Below are 21,971 nucleotides of genomic sequence, written 5' to 3' on the forward strand. Positions count from 1 at the left end.
TTGAAGTGCTTTATCTGTCCCTGTGGGATTCAATCCGGGGAAAGGTATTGGGTTCCATAGATGGTGCAGAAATCTCACCTTCTCAATTTCCCATCATGCTTTGGTCGCAGTTCCATATTATTATATTAAATCAAGAATTGTGAATTTGTAAAGTCCTTTATTAAAAAAATTAAGATTCATTTTTCAAACAATTTGTTCTCTTTAAACTTTGTTTTTTAAGTGTTCAAAACACGCTCCTGTATTTTGGAAAGTAACTGAATGAAAGATGTATTGCTACTTACCTGGATCTGATTGGCGCTGGTTCGTGCAGAGAAATTAACGAAAAAGGGAAGGAAGCTATCCTTATCCAGGTTATTCATTAGTTTATCCTTCACATACGCTGATTTTCCAGTACCAGTTGTTCCAACTAATAGCAATGGTCTTTAAAAACAATAGTTTGAAAATTAATAAAAAGCAAAAAGGTCAAACATGTAGCAAAAAGACACTAGAATGCTACAATATGATTACAAACGAAAGTGCAAAATAACTGATTTATGAAAACGTAAACTGGACATAATTTTATCATCTATTACAAGCATAAAATACACATATAGTTAACATACATGTAAAAGTAATCCTGAATGTAGAGTGAACATATCCTAAATCTATCTACGGAGTAGAAATAGCAAAGTCGTGTCCAATGACAGTCTAGTGACTGAGATGCAGAATAAGGTATGATAGTCAGATTACTGGCCAGGAATCTTCAATGAGCCTGGTACTCTATTCACAGACCACCTGGAGGCTACTGCATCTTCTGTAAAATTATAGAAATCCTTACTAATGAACTCTTGAGGTGGAGATAAACAATGAGATGCATGAATACCCTCATTGTTTACAGGATCAAAGTTTCCAAAAATAACAACTAACAATGGCTATTGGGTGGTGAGGACTGAATTAGCACACATACCCTAATGAGGTGCTCCTTGGAGTGGTCAGCACATTGCCCAATCCTCAGTGTTGAAGGCAAGGATGGAGGGGTTCAGATGATAAACAAGAATATGAAGATAGAGGTGTGGGTGGTTGGTAGCCCCGTAAATACGGCACAAGAACATGTGAAAAAAGACAAGAGGGATTTATAGCCGTCCTTTTTCCAAAGCAGTGCAAGAACAGGAATATAAATCTCCTTCTTACTCAATTCTCTTCACTTCAACTTCCTGCACATTATAACAAATGTTCAGAAATCCACTGTCAAAAATGGAAGTATGAGGGAAGATTGAAAACATGGCTGAATGATGGGTAACACCACCAGGAACACCTTCTTGCAATAATATGACTACATAGAAAAGAATCCCACAGGAACCACTCTCCAGCCCCATCTGGACTCTTTGGCTTACTCAGTAGAAAAAGGGCTCCAAAGTATTTTTACAGTACCATTATTCCCCTCAACTTTTCTCACAGTTATTGATGACGAAAGAGCATTCACAATATACATACTCCACGTGATGCTTACCATGAGTGAATTTTCAAACCATACTTGCCAAAATGTAAAACCTTCAAATATTTCACAGTTCTTCACATACATTGTTTAGGCCTCATTATAAGTACAGTTATGCAATAAACATCAGCGGTAGCGTGGTGATAATTCTGTTACTGCCATACAACAGGTTTGGTGGTGAGGTGGAGGATTTTACTCCTCTAAAAAGCTGGAGGGAAATCCACCACCTTACAGCCAAAGATCAGCAGAATTACCACATGCGCTAATTCCACTGAAATCCACATGGAGTCCTATGGGCTCCTAAAAATGGGGACTTACACTGCCTACCTCAAGTAAATCCGTGTCACCATGTGGCGGTAACAGAAAATCAGTTTGGTGGTGTTTTGGAGGATTTACCACCAAAATACCACCAAAATTGCAATGCAGCCCTTTCTTCTTGTCCTCCTTTATTCACAAATACTTCATACAAGCCCTTTTATCAGAAACACTTTCCCTCCATTGAAATCCAAATAAATTCCACTTGTTTGCATGGCATTCCTCGCTCGTTATCTCCTTTGGGTGGACTGTCAATGGACTATCATTGTGGATACTCCATCCATAATGAGGGCTATTATGCAGCCATATTTGTATTTTAGTTCTGTGACCAGGATAATCACCCTGCCTCATCTCAGCACAAGGGTCTCTTTTAAATGCACCTTGGAAGAATGATCTTTTGCAATAATTGTCATGGACCAGCGCCGATACCATCCCTTTTTTAGATCGTACTTCACTAGCCATTCAGTATGCACAAAATGGCTCCTTGGTCGGAGATCATGTTGCTTGAATCCAGATATCCTATCATCAGATCACTTTGTTTGCCCTCACTTTTCTGCTGTAGATTCACACTCGGAATCACCCTTCTTTATCCTGCATAGTTGCCCAAATCCAAGAAAGGGTGGTCTGGCATTGCCAGTGAACTGCTTCTTATTGTCTGCCACTTTCTCTCAGGTGCATCACACTCTCTCTTACCTCGTCTTTGTTCTTTGGGATCACACAAATTGGTTCCACCAGTGCTAGCTTTGCACCTTGTTTTGGCACATTGCCACCACTTCTTCTCTTTGACTAAGCCCAATGCACATCTAGCGTAAAGGTATTTACGAGAGATGGGAAAACGGTTAATATCTTACAATCTGTAACTCATTCATGTGAATGCCCTCATCTATTTTACCTATAAAGCACTGTCACTTTCAGCCCTAAAAGGGAATACCTTTAATGCACAAATGTTCCCACACCGATGTAGCGCAAATGGGGATTTTCTTTTTCCCAAAAGCCGGGAAATATCATGACGAAAGAGGACCACTTGGAAGATCTAGATCTGGAAAGAGCTGTGAATTAGCATGGCTCACCTACTGGGGGTTGGCAAGTTTTACTGTGACAGGAGACAACTGTCCCACGTTAACTACAGTAAGAGAACAGGCTGATGCTGTTGCTGAAGAACTCTGAGGCCGGATTATAACCGCTGCTGAACATATATTCAAGGGAAGTGCCAACTTTGAACACAGTGGATTGTAGACACCTGGACTAGATCAGAACATACATAGATTGCTATGATTCTGGTAGTGACCCAGAGGCAACCAAGAGGGGACAAGCAATGCACTAGGGAAACCAACCACAAGTGTGAATGGGTACGAACATGGTGCAAATGAAGGGGACGCCAAGAGTCCAACATCAAAAGTATTGAACATCTGAAGTTAGTGGCTGGTCTTTACAAATGGACAGGGGCCATACTCAGTAACTAACACAATGCAAACACTCAGTGGTGACACAGTCAGAAAGGGATCCCTCAAGGAATATCAACCCTCACATCTTGCAAAGTAGACAAACATTTTGCAGAGATGGCTTTAACAGCCAATTTGAGCTCATCCGTGGAGAGAAGATCCTTAGAGTGAAGGATCCGACCTTAAATTAGACTACTTTTTAAGAAATAGTAGTGGGGAGCTGGAAACGGGCGATGAGGAGAAATTAAAAACGATGGTCCTCTTCCATAAAAACCTGATGTCTAGCAAGAACTTGAACGCTGTGGAACAAGTGTCCTATTTGTCAGTCATAAAACTACCACAGATCTCGGAACAGCAAAAAGAAATATTGGGTGTCCCTTTCACTACACAGGAGGTGGGAGACGCGATAGCCTCACTACCTAGGGGAAAGGCACCGGGTCCAGATGGCTTGGGAAATGGGTTTTATGAAGCATTCCTGACGCAGCTAGCAACCCCCTCACTCGCCTTTTCAATCTAATTAGGGATAGGGGAGCGGTGTCAAAGGACATGGGTCACTCAGTCACTATTTTACCCCTAAAGCCCGGGAAAGATCTGGTAGAATGCTCTAGTTACCGCCCTATAGCTCTCCTCAATACGGACGCGAACATTTATGCTAAAATACTTGCGAATTGGTTGGCGCCAGTATTGCAAGAGATAATACACGCAGACCAGGCGGGCTTTGTACGGGGGAGACACACTCAGGATAATGTCAGGTGCGCAATCGACATCATAGACTGGGGGACCAGGGGGACCCAGAAATTTGCTATTGCTGCACTTGACGCCATGCGCGCATTCGACAGCATAGACTGGGAGTACCTATGACTAGTGCTAGAGGGTTTTGGATGTGGGCCGACATTCATCAAGATGGTTTTGGCAAACTATCAGCACCCTTCTACGCATCTAATGATGAACGGCTGCACATCAGAAAGAATCGATATTCAGAGAGGTACTAGGCAGGGGTGCCCTCTCTCCCCTGTCATATTTGCCATGGCTATGGAGCCGTTTGTCCACAGGATTAGGGAGGACCCAGGAATTAGAGGGGTGCGAATAGGGGAGACCCAAAATAAAATCACCCTATATGCAGATGATATTATGCTTTACATAGCTGACCCATTGCACACACTGCCCAGAATCATTAATGAATTGCAGGAATTCGAAAAGATATCAGGGTTTACAATAAATTATCTTAAATCCAAAGTGTTGAACATAACAGAAGGTAGCAAAAACATAGCACTCCTGAAGAAGCGCTATCCCCTACAGTGGGAAAGGCAGTCCCTGGAATATCTGGGAATCTGTATCACTAGATCCACAAAGAACCTGCTCAGAGCAAACAATACGCCTTTATGGAAGCGCCTGTAGGAAGACCTACAAATCTGGGATGCTCAGGAACTATCGTGGCTTGCTAGGATAGCGGCGATAAAAATGACCCTGATACCCAAACTATTATACGTAGTGAGCTCAACTCCAGTGGTGATCCCCCCGAATCTGATCTGGGAACTCCACCGGGCCTTGTTTAAATTTATCTGGGGGAGCAAAAAGCCACGAGTCCCAAAAAGGATCATGATGCGCCCACCGCTCCTGGGGGGGCTGGGAGTCCCAGATAGAAGGAGGTATGTGTTCGCAGCTCAACTCGCGCCAGCATTGAAGTGGGCGGGTGGTGACCCCCTCACGAGGTGGGGGAAAATAGAACAGTGCGCGACAGACATCCCTCTGGGCATGCTACCTTTCCTGGGGCCAAAGGTTCGAGAAAAGGGAGGTATCCTTCTGGAGGCCACTAAAGCGACTTCACACACTTGGCATAGGGCCATCCGGGGTAGGGGGGGGGTTAAACAGGGATTGGGCCCGCTGTCCCCTATAGTGTTTAATCCAGATTTCTCACCCGGGCTTCATAAAAAGTTCTGGGACAGTTGGAGGGGAGCAGACGCAGTGCCCCTACAAGACATGTATCAGGATGATACCGCACTATCCTTTGAGACATGCAAACAAAGATTTGGCATCACTGAGCGTCATCAATTTAAATATATACAATTGCGTCACTGGATCATGCACCCTGAGGTAAAAAGGGCTGGGTTACGACCCCGAGTAGGCCTAGAACTCACGTTACGGGAGAGGTCGCATGATAAAGGGATCGCTACACTGTACAGGCTACTATATAAAGCGCAAATAGACGACACCCTCCAATATATGAAGGACTGGGAGCGGGACATAGGGGAGGCGATTACACAGGAAGAATGGTGTCAGATCTGGAGGAGGGCCCACAAATTATCAAAATCCACGGCAATTAAAGAATCTGCATACAAACTATGCTATCGTTGGTATCTGCCCCCGAGTAGAGTACATAAAATGAACCCCACGTACCCTCCAGAATTCTGGCGTCAGTGCGTGGAAAGAGGTGACTTGCTTCACATGTGGTGGTCGTGTCCTAGGATAAAAGTGTACTGGAAAGAAATACTGAGCCTTATCAGAGACATAACGGGCGCAGACCTACCATGGTCCCCGAAAATCATCCTGTTGGGGGCAGTGGCAGATGTAATATATGCAGCCTCAGGTAATAAAGCGGCCCTCATTACCCACCTACTGTCTGCAGCAAGGATGACAGTGGCTCAACGATGGAAGACAGTGGAAGGCCCCACAGCCCCATGGTGGTGGGTGGAAGTGTGGGGAGTTATGGCAATGGAGAAAATTTGTGCAACAAAATCAGGGACGTATTTAAAGTTTTTGGCCGTATGGGACCCACTTCAAGACTATGTTGGGGAGAGGGAGGCTCAATTCTTTAAACCTAGGATTCTAAAGAACATCCATATTAGATAAGGACAGCAGAAGTTACAGAGGAGGGCAGGACACATGGAACGGTTTTGGTTATGCTCTTGGTGCTGTTTGGTATGGACAATAATACGGCAAGGGGATGGGTGGGGGGCGAGGTTGGGGGGAGTTGGGGAACAGTTTGAAGGCTATGTTAGTCTCTTTGACAGAGTTCAGCATGTTGAATAGAGTTTATTTGGGATTTAATAACTGCAACATAAGATGTAACAAAAGGTCAATCTTTGTCTTAAATCGAAAACGTAAATAAAGTTGATAAACAGTTTGAAACCAAAGTCCATAACACCACTTAGTCCCAGGCTATCTTTCAGGGGTTCCAAGAGTGTACCGCCTCAGCAGTCTACAGTTTGGAATCAAAAGTTGAAAAATTGGAGAACAAATAAAAATTTGGCGGTATGAAAATGCTGAGATTCCCTATAGAAAAAGTGGAGGAGAATCAGACACCAAAAGGATTAGTTATTTCAGGCAGATATTTGTCACAATGGTTTTGCCCCATAGTGACAATAAGTAGAGGCTCTACAATCCCAATCAAGGGCTCACAGGCACATAAAACAGAATGGTGGCAAAGTCACAGTGACTCTGGTTTACTCAGACTAGAGAATAAATACTGAAGAGGGACTCAAGGAAGAAGTAGAATAATTGTGGGTGTGAGCAGGTTCATATTTGTTGTGAATGGAAGTTTGAGAGCCAACATAGGAGAATGAACCACCAGTAAAGAGAATTAACTGAAATGTTAATTTAGCTCTTTAGTTCACCTGGCAGGTGCTGGCCGTTTAATAAGCCCTTGGTGGCATATCAAAAGTCAGTATCCAATGATCAGGTATACAGTGATTCGTCTGTTTGGTGGCCCCATCAGAAGTCAGAACGTTTGCAGACAATATGCAATGCAGAGAAAGCAGAGCTGCTGGCCGTTAGAAAGGTCGGTACACTGCAGCATCTGTGTAACAAGTATGACATTCAAGATGGCAAACAAACCTAAAATCGTTGATCATGGTTGCCACACAACGCTGCAAACCCTTATTGCAATCAGCTCAGTTTAATGCTAGAGAACGTCTACCCAATCCCTACTTAGCTTAAATAAGCACTCGTAGATGTCCACAGTCCCTGTTAGGATAGCCCAAGAAGAGCAGCAAAGACAAGGGAAAGGACAAGGAGGCAATTGGATGACTCATCAAAGGAGAGATTGGAGTAGTTCAGAAGGAGGAAGGTAAACCTAGGATAGGTTTGAAATAGATAAGAGAGGAGGAGGGACAAGAGTGGTATACCTATCATCTTATCAGGGTGAGCATTACAGGTGTGGATGTACGAGCCAGCAACGGAAAGACGAAGGAGAGAAAGGTGAAAGTTGAGAGGACCAGAGGTGCAGAAAAGATTTCTCTGAGCAGGAGTAGAATGCAACACATCAAGGAGGAGGAGAGTAATGATGGGGCTGTTGGGTGGAAACGAGAATCTGGACAGTGGTAGTTGGTGATAAGATCAAGGTAGAACATTTGAGTAAGTTCAGCAAACCATTCCTTGGGTGCTGTCAAGTACTACCATACTCCCCAACCTCTCTGGCCATCCAGGCCTAATGTTCACATCTCACTGGAGCAAAGAGGAGAGGCAGAGGACCAGTCGGCCAATAGAAGTGTAAAGAAAGAATATGCCAGGGCCAATCATCAACACAGTAAAGGGGACCCAAGCTGTGATTCACCAAATCAGACTCGAACTACTGAACCCACGTAGAGCCATCCTGTTGATGTGGACGTATTATGTTGGGTTTTCCTTAGTTTTGCCGAAAATTGTTAATAACCCTATTAAATCTCACTTGAACCATATCCTTGTTAGTCTGTCTTGTGTTGGTCCTATTTGGCTTTATAACAAGGAGTGGGCTAACACTTGTAAAGGAAGAGGAATGGCTATGGAGACAAATGCCAATCCTTGCCATACACAGAGATTGGCTAAGAGGAAATCCTATCCCCACAAGGAGAATTTACCAAAGGGAGACACGTCATGGTATATATATAAAGGTAGCTATGGGCATGTCGAAAAGCGAAGGAAACTGGGTTTGACCGAAGGATGTCAGACCAGAACAATTGGCCCATAGAGTCTACGAGGAGCTCTACAGAAATCACTGAAACTCACAAGATGCTGAGCCCATGAGATGGTGAAGAGTGAATTAAAACTTGATGTGCTCAAAATAGGACTTGAACCTGATGTGCTGAAGAGGGGACCTGGAATCTACAAGGAGATGAGATGAGAAAAGAACTTGAACCGGAGGTGCAGAGGAAAGTACTTCCACCCGAGGGTCTGAGAACAGATGTTAGGGAGAATTTGCTGTTAGGGCTAATTTCCCAAACCTAGTGAGACCCCCAGCAGCTTTGCTGGATTTTTGGGGTTTATTCTTTTCTCCTGCTAAGAGCGAGACTCTTTTTCTCCCACTCGTAGGCATGATTTGAGAATGTCCTTTGACAATGTAATGTGTTTTATGGGCTATGGGGTCTTTTACTCCATAGGGCTTCACGTACTTTTGGTATGTGTGTTACACAGCACCCTCAGTGCAGTAACACAGGGGTGTCATAGTGACCCCCAAACATAGACTCCATACCCTGGGACTGACTACTGTCTCCCAGGGCATGTAAAGTCACCATTGGCTTTACCAGTCTCAAATTGTGAACAGAACCAGTACAAACCATCATATTGTGGAAGTACTGATAGGGGTAATTCGATTGCCCCTGGGTTTGTTTTCCAAGGGGGCACTGTCCAGTCCACCCTTGTCGAGTTTCTGGCTGGTGGCAGCGTTTGGGATCGCCTCTGAAACTCTAACCCAAGTCGAGCCCTTTGTTCCACTTTTTGGCGGGCTTCTCCACAGAAGCCCTCCAAATAGTGTCACTCTGTCTGGGGTCAACAGGATGTGTGGGAGGGGGATTAGGCACCCTGGACTGAGTTGCCTTGGCAACTCAAGTCGCACTCTTGTGTGATTGGCCCAGTGGTGAGCTGCCCGGCTCACCACTTAGCAAGTTTGAGTGACAGCTAGGCTGATGAATAGGGGTTTTTCTGCATAAAAGCAGGGGTTTGGGGACTGGAACTTCAGAAGTCGCCCCAGGACCTAAAGAATCTGAAGAGGGGAGAAGCTGAGCCATCTACAACGACGACACCACCGGTGGAGCCTTGCTGTACGAACTCACCACTTCCCCGACGACAGAGGAGATGATCTTCCAGGAGAGTCTTCTTCCCTTTGAGCTGGTGGGACCAACCAGTTCGCCTTTTTCACCTTCCTGGATCGTCTCGTGGTCGAATCGCCCGTGCCAAGCACCCCGGCGGCCGGATGGCCACGCTTCACCACTACCGCGAATAAAAGGGTCGTACCTTTTAACCGGGAAACTCTGCGGCTGGTCTCTTCCCTGGCAGTGCAACGACCTCCAGCTTTCCTCCACGTCGAGATCATCTCTTCCCTTGGACGAAGCCCCGATTTGCACCCGCTGCCAGGAACAACTGCCGCCGCTGGAGCTTTCTCACCATTTCAGGTACTGTGTCCCGCCTGGTCTCCCTTGCAACAGATTGTCCAAGGTGTCCCGTAAATCCTTGACTCTCTATCCTGGGGTGACCTCGGACCTGCTAACTTTACCTTTCTGACTTGATCCAACCTCTTTTGACTTTTCTGCAAAGACTTTGAGTGCATTTCCACTGTGTGATCTTGGGCACATTCCGCCTTGCTCTCTCCAAGAGTGGGCCTGGCCTATGAACTTTTTGCTATACTATAGACCCTGCCTTTCTTGACTTGCTGTGGTTTTGTAAAAAAGTGTTGGTACTGTGTTATTTTCCTATTCTGCCTTTTCTCTCCCTTTTTCAACAAATTATTGTAGTGGCATCTACGGTTACGCGCTCACCTCTGTGTTGCTAAATAAGTGGTGTCTTAACCTAGACTTGTCGAATAATTAATTAGGGAGGTGTATATACTTATAGTGAATGTGTGAACTTGCTTGACATATTAGTGCCAGTGTATTTTTACAAGTGTGTTTTTAAATAAATAAGTATATACTTTTATACCAAAGCTCTGGTCAGTGTTTGATTGTGCTACTGTATTTTTAGCCCTATTGTGTATACTCTATATACTGCCTAACTCTTCTTGAGAGAAGTCTGACTGCTCAGCCACAGCTACCAGGTAAATCTGGGTGGTGCAGACTGCTACCAATTGGGTTTACTGCTTACTCCTGTAGTCTTAAAAATTTTGCAGTGGTCCCTAAGGGAACTGCACAGGTTTCTGCCTAACAACAGATTACATGAGGCGCTCAGGAGTACCCTTGAAACTAACAGGTGTTACAAACACAGAGGTACATTTGGATCTAAAGAGGTGCTGAAAGATGTGCGACACATTTAAAAGGAAGTATCCTAGATGAGGAGATAAATTGAGTCAAAAACAGCATTTAGAATTGAGGGTATTTACTTAGGGGTTTAGTATTTTTTTTATTTCAAGCAGACAATGACAGAATGAGAAAAGTGTGCCTGCTAATCCCTTACCAGTCAGCATAAGGGCGATGGCAGTGCTTTAAGTGGGATGCTGAATTGAGGGGGGCTCTTGTTAGGGGCGTGGCCTAAGTATGGATGTAGTGAGGCCACACCTCCTAATGAGAGCACCCCCTCGCCTAAGGGGGGGCTTGTAACAGCAGGAGAGCTGGGCAAACTGGCATTATAACCTTTAATGCGCTCAGCTCCTCCTTTTTGGTCCAAATCACGGGGTCAGAGCCTGTGATGAAGAAACAAAAGGAGAGACTGGGTGCACCAAAGGTGTGACAACCAGCTCTCCTGTGCCTCCAACATCCCGCAGGTGGACCTTTCATTCAAGGAGCTTTGTTGTTAAAGGGTTGCCTGCGAGGGCTGCTGACCCCCCCCGGAGGCAACCCTTTAATCACACGGCTCCTTCAAAGAAAGGGCCACCTGCTGTGTGTCGGCTGTTAATTCAGAAGAAGGAGGGGGCTAGTCTCTCCTTTTGTTTCTGGGTAAAGACTGTAGGGAAGGCATGATATCACAAGTATGACACTGACAGAATGGGTACAATTTGTAAAACCTTTATTCAAGTTTCTGGGGTTGGAAAAACCTAATGCCTGCCCTATCTCTTGTTCAAAAAGTGTATAAAGGAGAAATGTATGCAAAGGAAAAGTGAGTGTTCAAAAGAATAAACATAGCTGAATCAGCTCTCCTCCACACGTTAGACCACACAGACTAAGGCGGTCCTTGTAGACAGGATGACACACTCTGGCTTGAGTTCTCAACACAGTACACATTTTCAAAACGTAGATTGAGGCCCGCCTGGCCTTCCACCTTAAAGTCTCTTGTTCAGAGCTCCAAATAATGTTTCAACACAAAGTTCACTTAGGTCCTCCTCTGTCGGGCTCAGACGCCTTCAAACACAAAGTTTACGTAGGTCCCCCTCTGTCGAGCTCATAACTCTTCAAACACAAAGCTCAACAAAACTTGCTGTGCGTTTCTTTCTTGGTTTTACTATTTCCAATTCACAAGTCAAGGTTAGTACCACTAGTTTGGACTCGCCTGCCCAAATCTGCCGTTCCCCCGGGAGGGTTGCTGACATCCTTGAAACACAATGCAGTCTTCACTTGCGGGATCTGGCCTTCTCTACGTGTCTTTCGTGGCCTGTTGGAGGCAACGACCTCCAGTAGGGAACTCTTGGGGTTTTCAACCCGCTGCTCTCGTCCCTTGGTCCGTAGCTCTGCTTCAGTCGCTTTGCCCTGAAGTCCGGCTCGTACTTGTGTTGCTCTTTGCTCAGAGTGTGTCTCTAAGTGTTGCCTTTTATCTGTGTGAAGAGAGCTAATTGGTATCAGGTGTATGCACTTGAAGTCAAGTGCCTGACTTCACCTGACCCGATTAACGGGACATGTCCAGTACAATGTGTGAGAGTTAGTCTTGTTACTCTCAGTCACCCTCTTACTCAGCCTAGTGTTTGGGCAAAAAGGGGGGGGGGATTGGGACCTTGGAGAATCCTACAAAATAGGATGGGGAAGATGAACAAAAAAGGGGGGGAATACCGAGTATCACCATCGGCTGTCTCACCCCCACTCCCTGAAGACCCCTCACCCAGGTGATCCTCCTGCACTGGTCTACCCCCAAAGGCAATGGCCGTGCCCTGGCCACCTGAGAGAGAGATCCCTGGGGACTAGCAGGGGAGACACACTCTGGTTTCTCACAAGACCCAACACACAACAGGAAGCCCTTTAACTGAGCAATGCTGCACAGATAAAGGACTGAGTGCAGGTGTCAGCATTTCCGATGAAAAAAAGAAGAGGCAATGTCTTTTCTTTCTTCTAATCCAAGGTGCTGATACCTGCAGGCAGCCATTTAACCATGCAGCACTGCTTGGTTAAAGGGCTGCCTGAAGGCTTGGCGTGGATGGGGCTAGTCAGAGATGAACCGCGGCAGGGCCCCATTCAGGGAGCCCTTTTTGGAGACTTTTGTGGACTTGCCCCGGCTAACACCGGCCCACTTAAAGCCCTGGTGATGGGACATTGACATTGCCTATTCTGTGCAGCAGTTCTTATATCCGCACATTTCCAACACTCTAATTTCACATCCAAACTATAACGTATCTAAATGCAGCTCGATGAAAATGATTATGTTTTCTTGGAGATAATTACTTATTATGTTTTATTGGAGATCGGAAGTACCTGTAATAGCGCCATTCGCTCTGAGTGACAAAGCACTTGTTTTATAGCTCTTATATCAAAATCACTGAATTCTGGCCATTGACAAAAGTTCCTCAATATACTAAATATACTACAGTAAGATGCATATCTCCCATATCAAACTCTTTGAGATGAATGATTGTGGAGGCTAGCAATGTTCTGAAAATCTGCACTCTATCATATTACCTTGACACACAACTTTCTTTATGAAATATCTTCAACAACATGTTGGGGCAACTGAGGCAACTGAGGCTCAAGCCTGATGTTGATCCCAGGCTCTAAATTTCACTGGAGGCAGAACGTTCTTGGGAAAAATACAATTCTCAAGGGTGAAAGCTCTTGGCCCGTTCTTGACCCGTTCAAAATGTGTATCGGACACATTTCTGTGTGATCATTTTAGTTCAATGATTTTCCTTTAGATGAGAAGAAGAAATGCCCCCTGGCTTTGGGTGGCTTCACATACAGAGGCTGCTTCCTAGTTTCACCAGATGTTCCTTGACAAATTAAAAAACACAAATTACCACCTAGGGCAGTTGGCATAGGCTAACAACGCTGGATACATTTTCCAAAATGCAATCAAATGTACATAACGTACAGACATAGCTGCAAAAAGTAATTTCTCAATCAAGGTAAAAGTGTGAGTGATTCAAAACAATTATGTAAAATAGCATCAGGATAAGCAATGGATGTCACTTAAAAATATGTCTTACTTTGCATATTTGATACACAGTTCCATAAGAAAGGTATATCTGACTGTGTCCATTGTTGGCACGATAATATCTTGAATCTTTGTATTTTTAGTACCAACAGTTGTACTCTTTATGAACTCATTCCAATGTATCCAGCGTCCACGGCTTTTCAACTAAAATAAAAATATAATGTTATATCTCAGTGAGCTCATTAATTCTACAAGGAATTTGCGCTTTGGAAGTCACAGTAATAATTGAATTATAACAACATTTGACAGTCAGATGGTCATTTGTTATTGTACACTAGAAATTCTTCAATCCATTCAACAGTCACTCAATCGGTCAAATAATTAGTGGAAAAGGTCATCAGATCGCTCAAGGGTGGGGGGGATTTTTTTTTATTTGTAGGCAGCAGGACGCACAAACTCCTAACACCAAGACATCAACAAGACAACCAAACAAATTAATACAGGACAGACACGAAACATAAAGAAAAAGAATCGCAGACTGTATCAAATCAGTAATCTTTAAGCACATTCCGGTAGCAGCAAGATATGAGGGTTAACAGGGGAGTTGCTAGGTCTGGAAAAGACCTGGGGCTAAGGTGATGTCGGAACTGTTGGGACTGGGGGCTAGCTAGTCTTTTGGCTGTAGCTCCTGAGATTCTATCCAGGGCTACAACCAAAAGATCAGGGGCTATAGCCCCCTTAGCCCCCCCATAGCAACACCCCTGCGGGTTAATCACTTGAAAAGATGAGTCTTAAGGGCACGTTTGAACGGCAGCATGGCTTTAATTCGTCTTAGTTCAGGCGGAAGAGAGTTCCACACCATCGATCCCATATGGTCAAAGGCAAGCTTACTAGCTCACTCCAATCGAATTCTGGGCAGTGATAGTTGCCAGGTATTATTCAAGCACAGCACCCTACAAACAGGCAGCCAACGGCTGCTACCCAACTCTGTCCTTAAGGTATGCTGGAACTAACCCATACACACACTTGTGGGTGATGGTAAGCATTCTGAACACCACCCGTGACTCAACCGGGAGCCAGTGAAGCTGACAACATGCACTTGCCATGTGATCCCTTCGAACAAGACCATGGAGCTTCACACGATTATCAGAGCTCATGCCAGCCAAAAGACTGCTACAATAATCAATCTTGGAGCAGATGACGGCTCTGGCAATGATGGAAAATCTGGCTTTAGACAAACATTTATTCTAAATAGGCTTTAAAAGTGTTCTTAACCAACGTGACGCGTATATTTTTTAAGACAAAAGTTCCTCCATACCAACATGAATGGATGTCTCCAGTGTATAAACACAATGTCCTCGCATCAATCATACAATAAACATCCCAAGATCCAAGGAATGTCAAGCACTGCCGTGATGCATCCATTTATCACCTTGTTAATTTGCAAGAGTCCTCCTAACTGGCATGAGCCGGATAATGACCACAACACTGATATTGTAGGTAAACAAACTGCAACTGCACTAATCTCTGAATTTTCTACCAAATAATACTACTGTATATGAAATCTCTTCTATTATAAATAAAGCACCGGCCTATGCATGACTAATTGATTTTCGGTTACAATCTCTGAAAAGACAGATTCAACAAACAAGTAAATACCACAAGCCATGAAATTCCATACATATAAAAATCACATTTCTCCCCAACAAAGAAATTAAATTATTCCTCAGGAGCATTATCATTATTTTAATACATAACAATTTCTCAAGCAGAACCATATGTTCTAGGTTCCAGCCAGAGATAGTCTGCTTCATCACAACACAATGTAATGAAAGATCTGATGAGCAAGTCTATGAATTCTTCTTTTCCCTTGGGAAGTGTACATTTGAGACAGAAGATTCAATGAACTAATTAACAGAATACACCGATACATGCTTTGATAAAAAGCAAAGGTTAATTTATCTCAATTTGTAATCTCTATTTGTAATCCTGTACCACAGACATCAGAAGGATAATCACCCTCTAAAACAATCCCATTGACCTGGCGGGATACTGGGACACATACAATTAAATAATGTTGACTACTCAAACAATAGGAATGTAGAAAACGTATACTTCATGTTGTATTTCCTTCTGCAGAGGGTGAATACTGAATTCAGAGCAGACCCTTTAAAGCCACTGGCCCCCTAGCTCTGCATGGTACCAGTCCGTAAATGCTTTTTGAAGTTCAGTGAGAGACAGCAGATATTTCACAGATACATAGGGCCTCATTACACGGAAGGCGATAAGGGTTAACGGTCACCGGTAAGGGTACCGGTGACTGTTAACCCTTACTGCCTTACTACGAGGTCCCTTTGCGGTTCCCAACCTTGACGGCTGGTGTAGACCAGCCGTTAAATTTGGGACCCGCAGAGGGACCTTGGTGCTAATTACGGTACCACAATTTGCAGTACCGTAAATACCACCTTCCCCATTCCCATTATGCCCTATGGGGCAAAAATGGGAATGAGGAAGGGCCATGGAGAAAGGGGGAATTACCGCCCCCGCCAACCTTGGAATGGGGTGGTAATTCCGCTTTTCTCCATGGTGGTACCGGTATGGTACTAGCAGCAACCATGGTGCTAAGAGCACCATGGTTTACCGCATGGTTTACCGCCTTCCGTGTAATGAGGCCCATAGATTCATAAGAGGTAGGGCAGATTGGTTCTGAATATTAAGACGTTATGTTGGAGAAATACAAATACAGGTAACTAAGTTTCCTTTCTCCATCATGGAATCTCCATCATGTTTTATAGCTGCTAAAAACAGTAGCAAGCAGCACCTCCAAAAGAATTAAAAAAGAATCCTGATCGCTGCCTGCCCTACTTGGAAATGTTATCTTCCAAAACAATCTCTCCAGTAATGATTTTAAAAAGTATGATTTTATTTCCATTTACCATTTCTGTGCTATGACTTTCCCTCTCATACAAAGCCCCCTAGGCTTTCCAGGAAGGTACCAATTAAAAAGTTGATAATACAAACATATACTTGTAAGCCATCTACCTATGGGTTGATTTCATTCAGTTAGTCTGATAGATGTTGACCGCAAGTTTTTTATATATGTTGTTTACAAACTCAATACTAAGGGGCATACAGGTGTATCAGGGGTCCTCTTAAGCTTGTAATAAATAGCTACCACAAGTAGTCCAAAAAGGAGTGCACACCGGGCAAGCAGTAACGCTGTTTATTACAGCTAGTGAGCACAAATCAAACAGAATAGTGGAACAGAAATGGTTGATGAAAGCTGACAGACTGTCACACAGTGAACATTATTGTTGAAGTAAGAAACAGTTGCACTTCAAACTTCACGTAATTTGCTGTTCCCACGAAGCTTAATGGTTAAAATACATCATACCCCTAAAGCTAGACATACGTTAGTCAAAAATGATTGGAGCAAACAGATCCTTCCTCTCTGAGCTCATCTCCTCCCCATGTGGTGCCCCATTGCTTCCCACTCTACCCGCAAAAAGTTTGCAATTAGTAATAGCATTTTTGTGAAGACCTCCGGTACTTTTTTCATCTGCCACTGGTCAGCACCAAAGCGGAAGGAACACGACCACAGCTGACCTTAACCTACTGGTCAACACCTATAACGAGTCCATATCAAAAGCCATAGACACTATCGCCCCACTGAAAATACGCAAAGGGAAACCTAGAGCACACTTGAACTCCTGGTACACCCCTGAACTCAAACTACTTAGGTAAAAAAAAAAGAAAACTTAAGACGCTGTGGAAAACGACAACCTCTACAGAAAACAGAACCATCTCACTAATATCACATCCCTATACAAAAATGAGATAATACGGACCAAAAAAGAAACATTCGACTCCAGGATATAGCAGGCAGGTTATAGCATCAAATAACTATTTAACATTCTAAAGGAACTAGAAAACCCTAACCTTCCTGCAGACACTTGTACGAAGGACAAACCGTGGTGCACCAGCATCCAGAACGCCCTCGGCAACAAAATCACAGGGCTCCAACCTAAAATAGAGAACAAACGTCAACAACTTACCTGTAGCAAGATTATTTGCCCTATCACACCACCTCCCATTGACCCTAACTCAGGCTTCACCTCCAAGAAGGTAACTATACCTGAAGTACAAAAAATGATAGCCTCTCTGAAACCATCCAACTGTAAAGGGGGCAATTGCCCTGCTCAAATTATAAAAGACGCAGCTTGAGACCTATCCCCCTTCATTACCAAACTAATAAACTCATCTTTTACCAGTAACTCTGTCCCAAGCAATTTGAAACAATCATGGGTTCTCCCACTTCTAAAAAAAAACAAACATTAGACCCGTCTATACCCACCAATTACAGACCAATCACTACTGTCCCGTTCCTGCTGAAAATCCTAGATAGAGTTGCCTACCTGCAAATTCAAGACTATCTAGAGACAAACCAACTACTAGGAATCTGTCAATCTGGCTTTAGACCTCAACATGGAACTGAAACGGCCCTTGTTGACCTCAAAAGTCAGATTGATGAACTTAAAGACAAAGGTAATACAGCCATCCTACTCCTCCTAGACCTATCAGCAGCCTTCGACTTGATTGATCATAAAATCCTTTGTAACCACCTGTCGTCGGCAGCACACTTCTCCCTCTCTGCTGTCACGTGGATTCAATCCTTCCTCGCAAATAGAACCATGCGGGTCTTCTGACCCTCAGCGGCGGCTGACCCGATCCCCATCACATGTGGTGTCCCACAAGGCTCATGTGTCTCGGAAACTTTGTATAACATTTTTACAAAGCCATTATTCGACAAAATGGACCATCTGGGTGTCACCTACACCAACTACGCAGATGACACCCAGATACTCCTAACTCTATCAGGTAACTACAGGTCTGACGTCGACCAGATCAACAAAGTCTTCACTATCATTCAGGAATGGATGGCCACACATGGCCTCTGCCTGAATGATAAGACTGAACTGCTCCTTGTCTGCTCACCTAACAACCTGCGGAAACTTAGCCCCAACTACAACAGTATCGTCATCAATGGAAATACCATACCTATTGCAAAAAGTGTAAAAACCCTCGGTTTCTACCTTGATGCTAATACCAACCTCTCTAAACAAACCAACATGACAGCCTCATCCACTGCCTACAAAGGCAAGCTGATCAGGGCTTGCAGACCTTTTCTGTCCTCCAACAGTTGCCTTACACTGGCCAGGGCTCTTATATAGTCCAAATTGGACTACTGTAACAGCCTATACTTGGGCACAAATAAATGTATAATGAACAAACTGCAAGTCCTCCAAAACAACGCATTACGAGCGGCTCTAAACATTCCCAGGCGAGAGCACATCTCCACCATTAGAAAATCATGCAGTTGGCTCTCCATACAACAAAAATTCGACCTAAAAACTATTTGCCTCACATACAAAGCCCTGAACCACCAAGCCCCTCTATATCTCACTTACCAATTTTCCCTGAAATCTTCTGCCAGAATTACAAGATCCACCAACACATTATGCTTGGTGGTGCCCAGATTCACCCTAAACCAGCTTCCCAGTTCTAGCCTCCCAACTCTGGAACACTTTACCACTACACATTAAATCCATCTCAATGTTTCAATCATTCAGAAGCCATGCCATCACATGGATACTGAACAAAACTAACTACCTTGTCCCACTCATGACACCACATACACTCTACGTTTCGAATGTACTGTTTTTTCCATAATGTGTATAAACCATCCAAATTGTATAAATTATAAAACATTTCTAAATGTATAAACTGTATACTATAACCACTTACCTAAGCACCCTTTTACCCCTGGGTCTGGCCCGCTATACAAATAAATAAACAAACAAACAAAAGAGACACACTGAACTAGTGGGAATGGAGATATTCACATGGCACCTGCAAGATAGCGACCTTCGCTAACACTGTAGGACACTCTGGGGGCTGGTTACTTTCCAGGGACACCAGAACTTACCATCTAATTGGTTCTTCATGAAACATGTCTCCATTCCACCTCACCGTCCCCTTACATGCTGGCCAAAGAGCAATTTAGGACTGCCTCAGTGTCAAGGGAGTGCTTCTCTGGATTTTACGAGCTCTCACGAGCAGCCGCGAGACTGGTTCACTGACACTGATTACATCACATCATGTGTTCTTCAGGGAGAAGCACAACCTGTGGCACCCCCATAGAGTGTGCTTAATAGTGGTTTCACCTTTCACGTACTTATACATACAAGTTCCTTACGTCAATGTTGTGTCATAAACAAGGTGTCCCACTCCCCACGTTCCCTTCCAGACCTGATCCGAAGGCTGAAAGAAGTGTTCACAAATAATATATCTGGATGCGGTAGCTTGGATCTCCTTTCCCCACGTTTTGTACATAGGGTCAGATGGGAGCTTGGAGCACAGGACACACTTGAGCTTTCCCAGCACGAGTTAACAGTTCCAATGGCAGCAATCAGAACCGTTGATGGCCAAGTCTTGTTCTTCTTGAAAGTCTCTTGCCTTCGAGGGCCTGATGTGTCCAAAAAACAAACAAACACAAAGTTCTCTTCCACAGTTCATATTGGGGGATGGCTTCACCCCTGGGTCCCCCTGTTCCCGGCGCAGACCCTTCACTCACAATTTTTCAAGGCCTTTTTAAAAAGTTCTGGTGGACATCCCCTGGCCGGGATTCTCTTTGTCTGCATACTGTTTCTCTGGACTTTAGACTTTGTCCCCTTCTCGTTAGCCCCCCTCATTTTGGTTCACTCGTGCCGATTTCACAATCACATTTACTTTCAATGTTCACAGGATTCACTTCCCTTACTTTCTCATGTGGAGGGATTCACTTACCTTGCTTTTCAACAATTTGTACATCAAAGACTTTCAATTGTAATTGTGGAGGGATTCACTTACCTTGCTTTTCAACAATTTGTACATCAAAGACTTTCAATTGTACAGGGATTTCGCTTGTCCTCCTTTAGGACCACTTTGACCTATCTTGGCGGCTCTCCTATGGCCTTCTGGTATCTGTAGTTTCACTCAGACGGGAATCAAACAGAGTCTCTTGAGTAAACACCCATGTGGTGCCGGTTCCCTCTGCAGCTGGTCTCCCCTCTGACAGTTTTTACAGTTCTTGGAATTTAGTTCAATTTGCCACTTTGTGACTCTCAATCACCACAGCCCGGCTCTTATTGGCTCTTCCCTCGACTCACAGGCTGGGATGAACAGCTTAGCTTTCTTCGTAACTGTAGTCTAGACCAGTATCACGGTAGCAGGAGTTTACCTCGCTCCCGCTTATCAGCATCGACACACTCCGTGTACCATTGAAATCTGCTGCAAGACACTTATGCTATTGTTCACGGTCTTAGGCTCTCTTCCACGAAGGTTCCGCTGGCCTGGGACAAAAGGGGCAAGGTTGCTTGTCTATTCGCCACCCTCTCGCTCCCAGCCGTCTTTCTCCTTCTCTTGAACTGAAGCGCCTGATTAGCCATCTCGTTGTGCTGTCTGCCGTGTTCGTACTATGCTCTCTTGCTCCATGTTAGGGAGAATTCTCTCTTTAGGCTGAATTTCCTAACCTAGTGAGTCCCCCAGCAGCTTTGCTGGATTTCTGGAGTTGTTTTTTTACTCCTGCCAAGAGTGAGACTCTTTTTCTCCCACTCATGACATGATTTATGGTATTCCTTTGACAGGTAATGTGTTTTATGGGCTATGGGGTCCTTTACTCCATAGGGTCTCATGTGTTTTTCCTATGTGTGTTACACAGCACCATCCGTGCAGTAACCCAGGGGTGTCATAGTGACACCCCACCATAGATTCCATACCCTGGGACTGACTACTGTCTCCCAGGGTATGTAAAGTCACCATTGGCTTTACTAGTCCCAAATTATTAACAGAAACCAGTACAAACCATCATATTGTGGACGTACTGGTCAGGGCAATTCGATTGCCCCGGAGTCTGTTAGTCGAGGGGGCACGTCTCCGTCCCCCCTGACTGAGTTTTGGCTGGTGGCAGTGGAAACTACTTTTTATATTCGACCGCAAATATATTCCTATGGGATTTTCCCATTGTTCGAGGCTACCAACTTTAATTATTTAATTCTCATAGCCTCGAACATACCGCCGGTTTATTTAATTAATATTAATTCTCCGGTTGGTATTTTTTGCCAAGACTCGATTCTAAAATGGCGTTTGTGTTCTCTTCTGTGACTCCAACCCAAGTCTAGCCCTTTGTTCCACTTTTTGGCGGGCTTCTCCACAGAAGCCTCCAAAAGTGGTGCCACTCTGTCTGGGTACCACAGGAGGTGTGGGAGGGGGTTTAGGCACCCTGGACTGAGTTACCTTGGTAACTCATGTCGCACTCTTGTGTGATTGGCCCAAGTGGTGAGCCGGCCGGCTCACCACTTAGCATGTTTGAGTGACAGCTAGGCTGAGTGAATGGGGGTTTTCTGCATAAAAGCAGGGCTTTGGGGACTGGAACTTCAGAAGTCGCCACAGGACCTGAGAATCCGACGAGGGAGTAGCTGAGCCGACCTACCACGACGACACCACCG

At 44.4% G+C, this 21,971-nt stretch overlaps 1 protein-coding gene across 1 annotated transcript in view; it reads right to left on the minus strand.

The window, feature by feature from the left end:
• DNAH12 (dynein axonemal heavy chain 12) overlaps positions 1-21,971 on the minus strand; it is a 3,791,933-nt gene that overhangs the window by 2,234,953 nt on the left and 1,535,009 nt on the right. Inside the window, exons 37-38 of the mRNA XM_069643677.1 lie at positions 13,478-13,629; positions 282-420 (exon numbers count right to left, since the gene is read on the minus strand). Coding sequence (XP_069499778.1) covers positions 282-420; positions 13,478-13,629 — 291 coding nt within the window. The remainder of the gene's footprint in view (positions 1-281; positions 421-13,477; positions 13,630-21,971) is intronic.

Source organism: Ambystoma mexicanum, chromosome 2p, assembly GCF_040938575.1.
Source record: "Ambystoma mexicanum isolate Mex_15411 chromosome 2p, UKY_AmexF1_1, whole genome shotgun sequence".
Lineage (NCBI taxonomy): Eukaryota > Metazoa > Chordata > Amphibia > Caudata > Ambystomatidae > Ambystoma > Ambystoma mexicanum.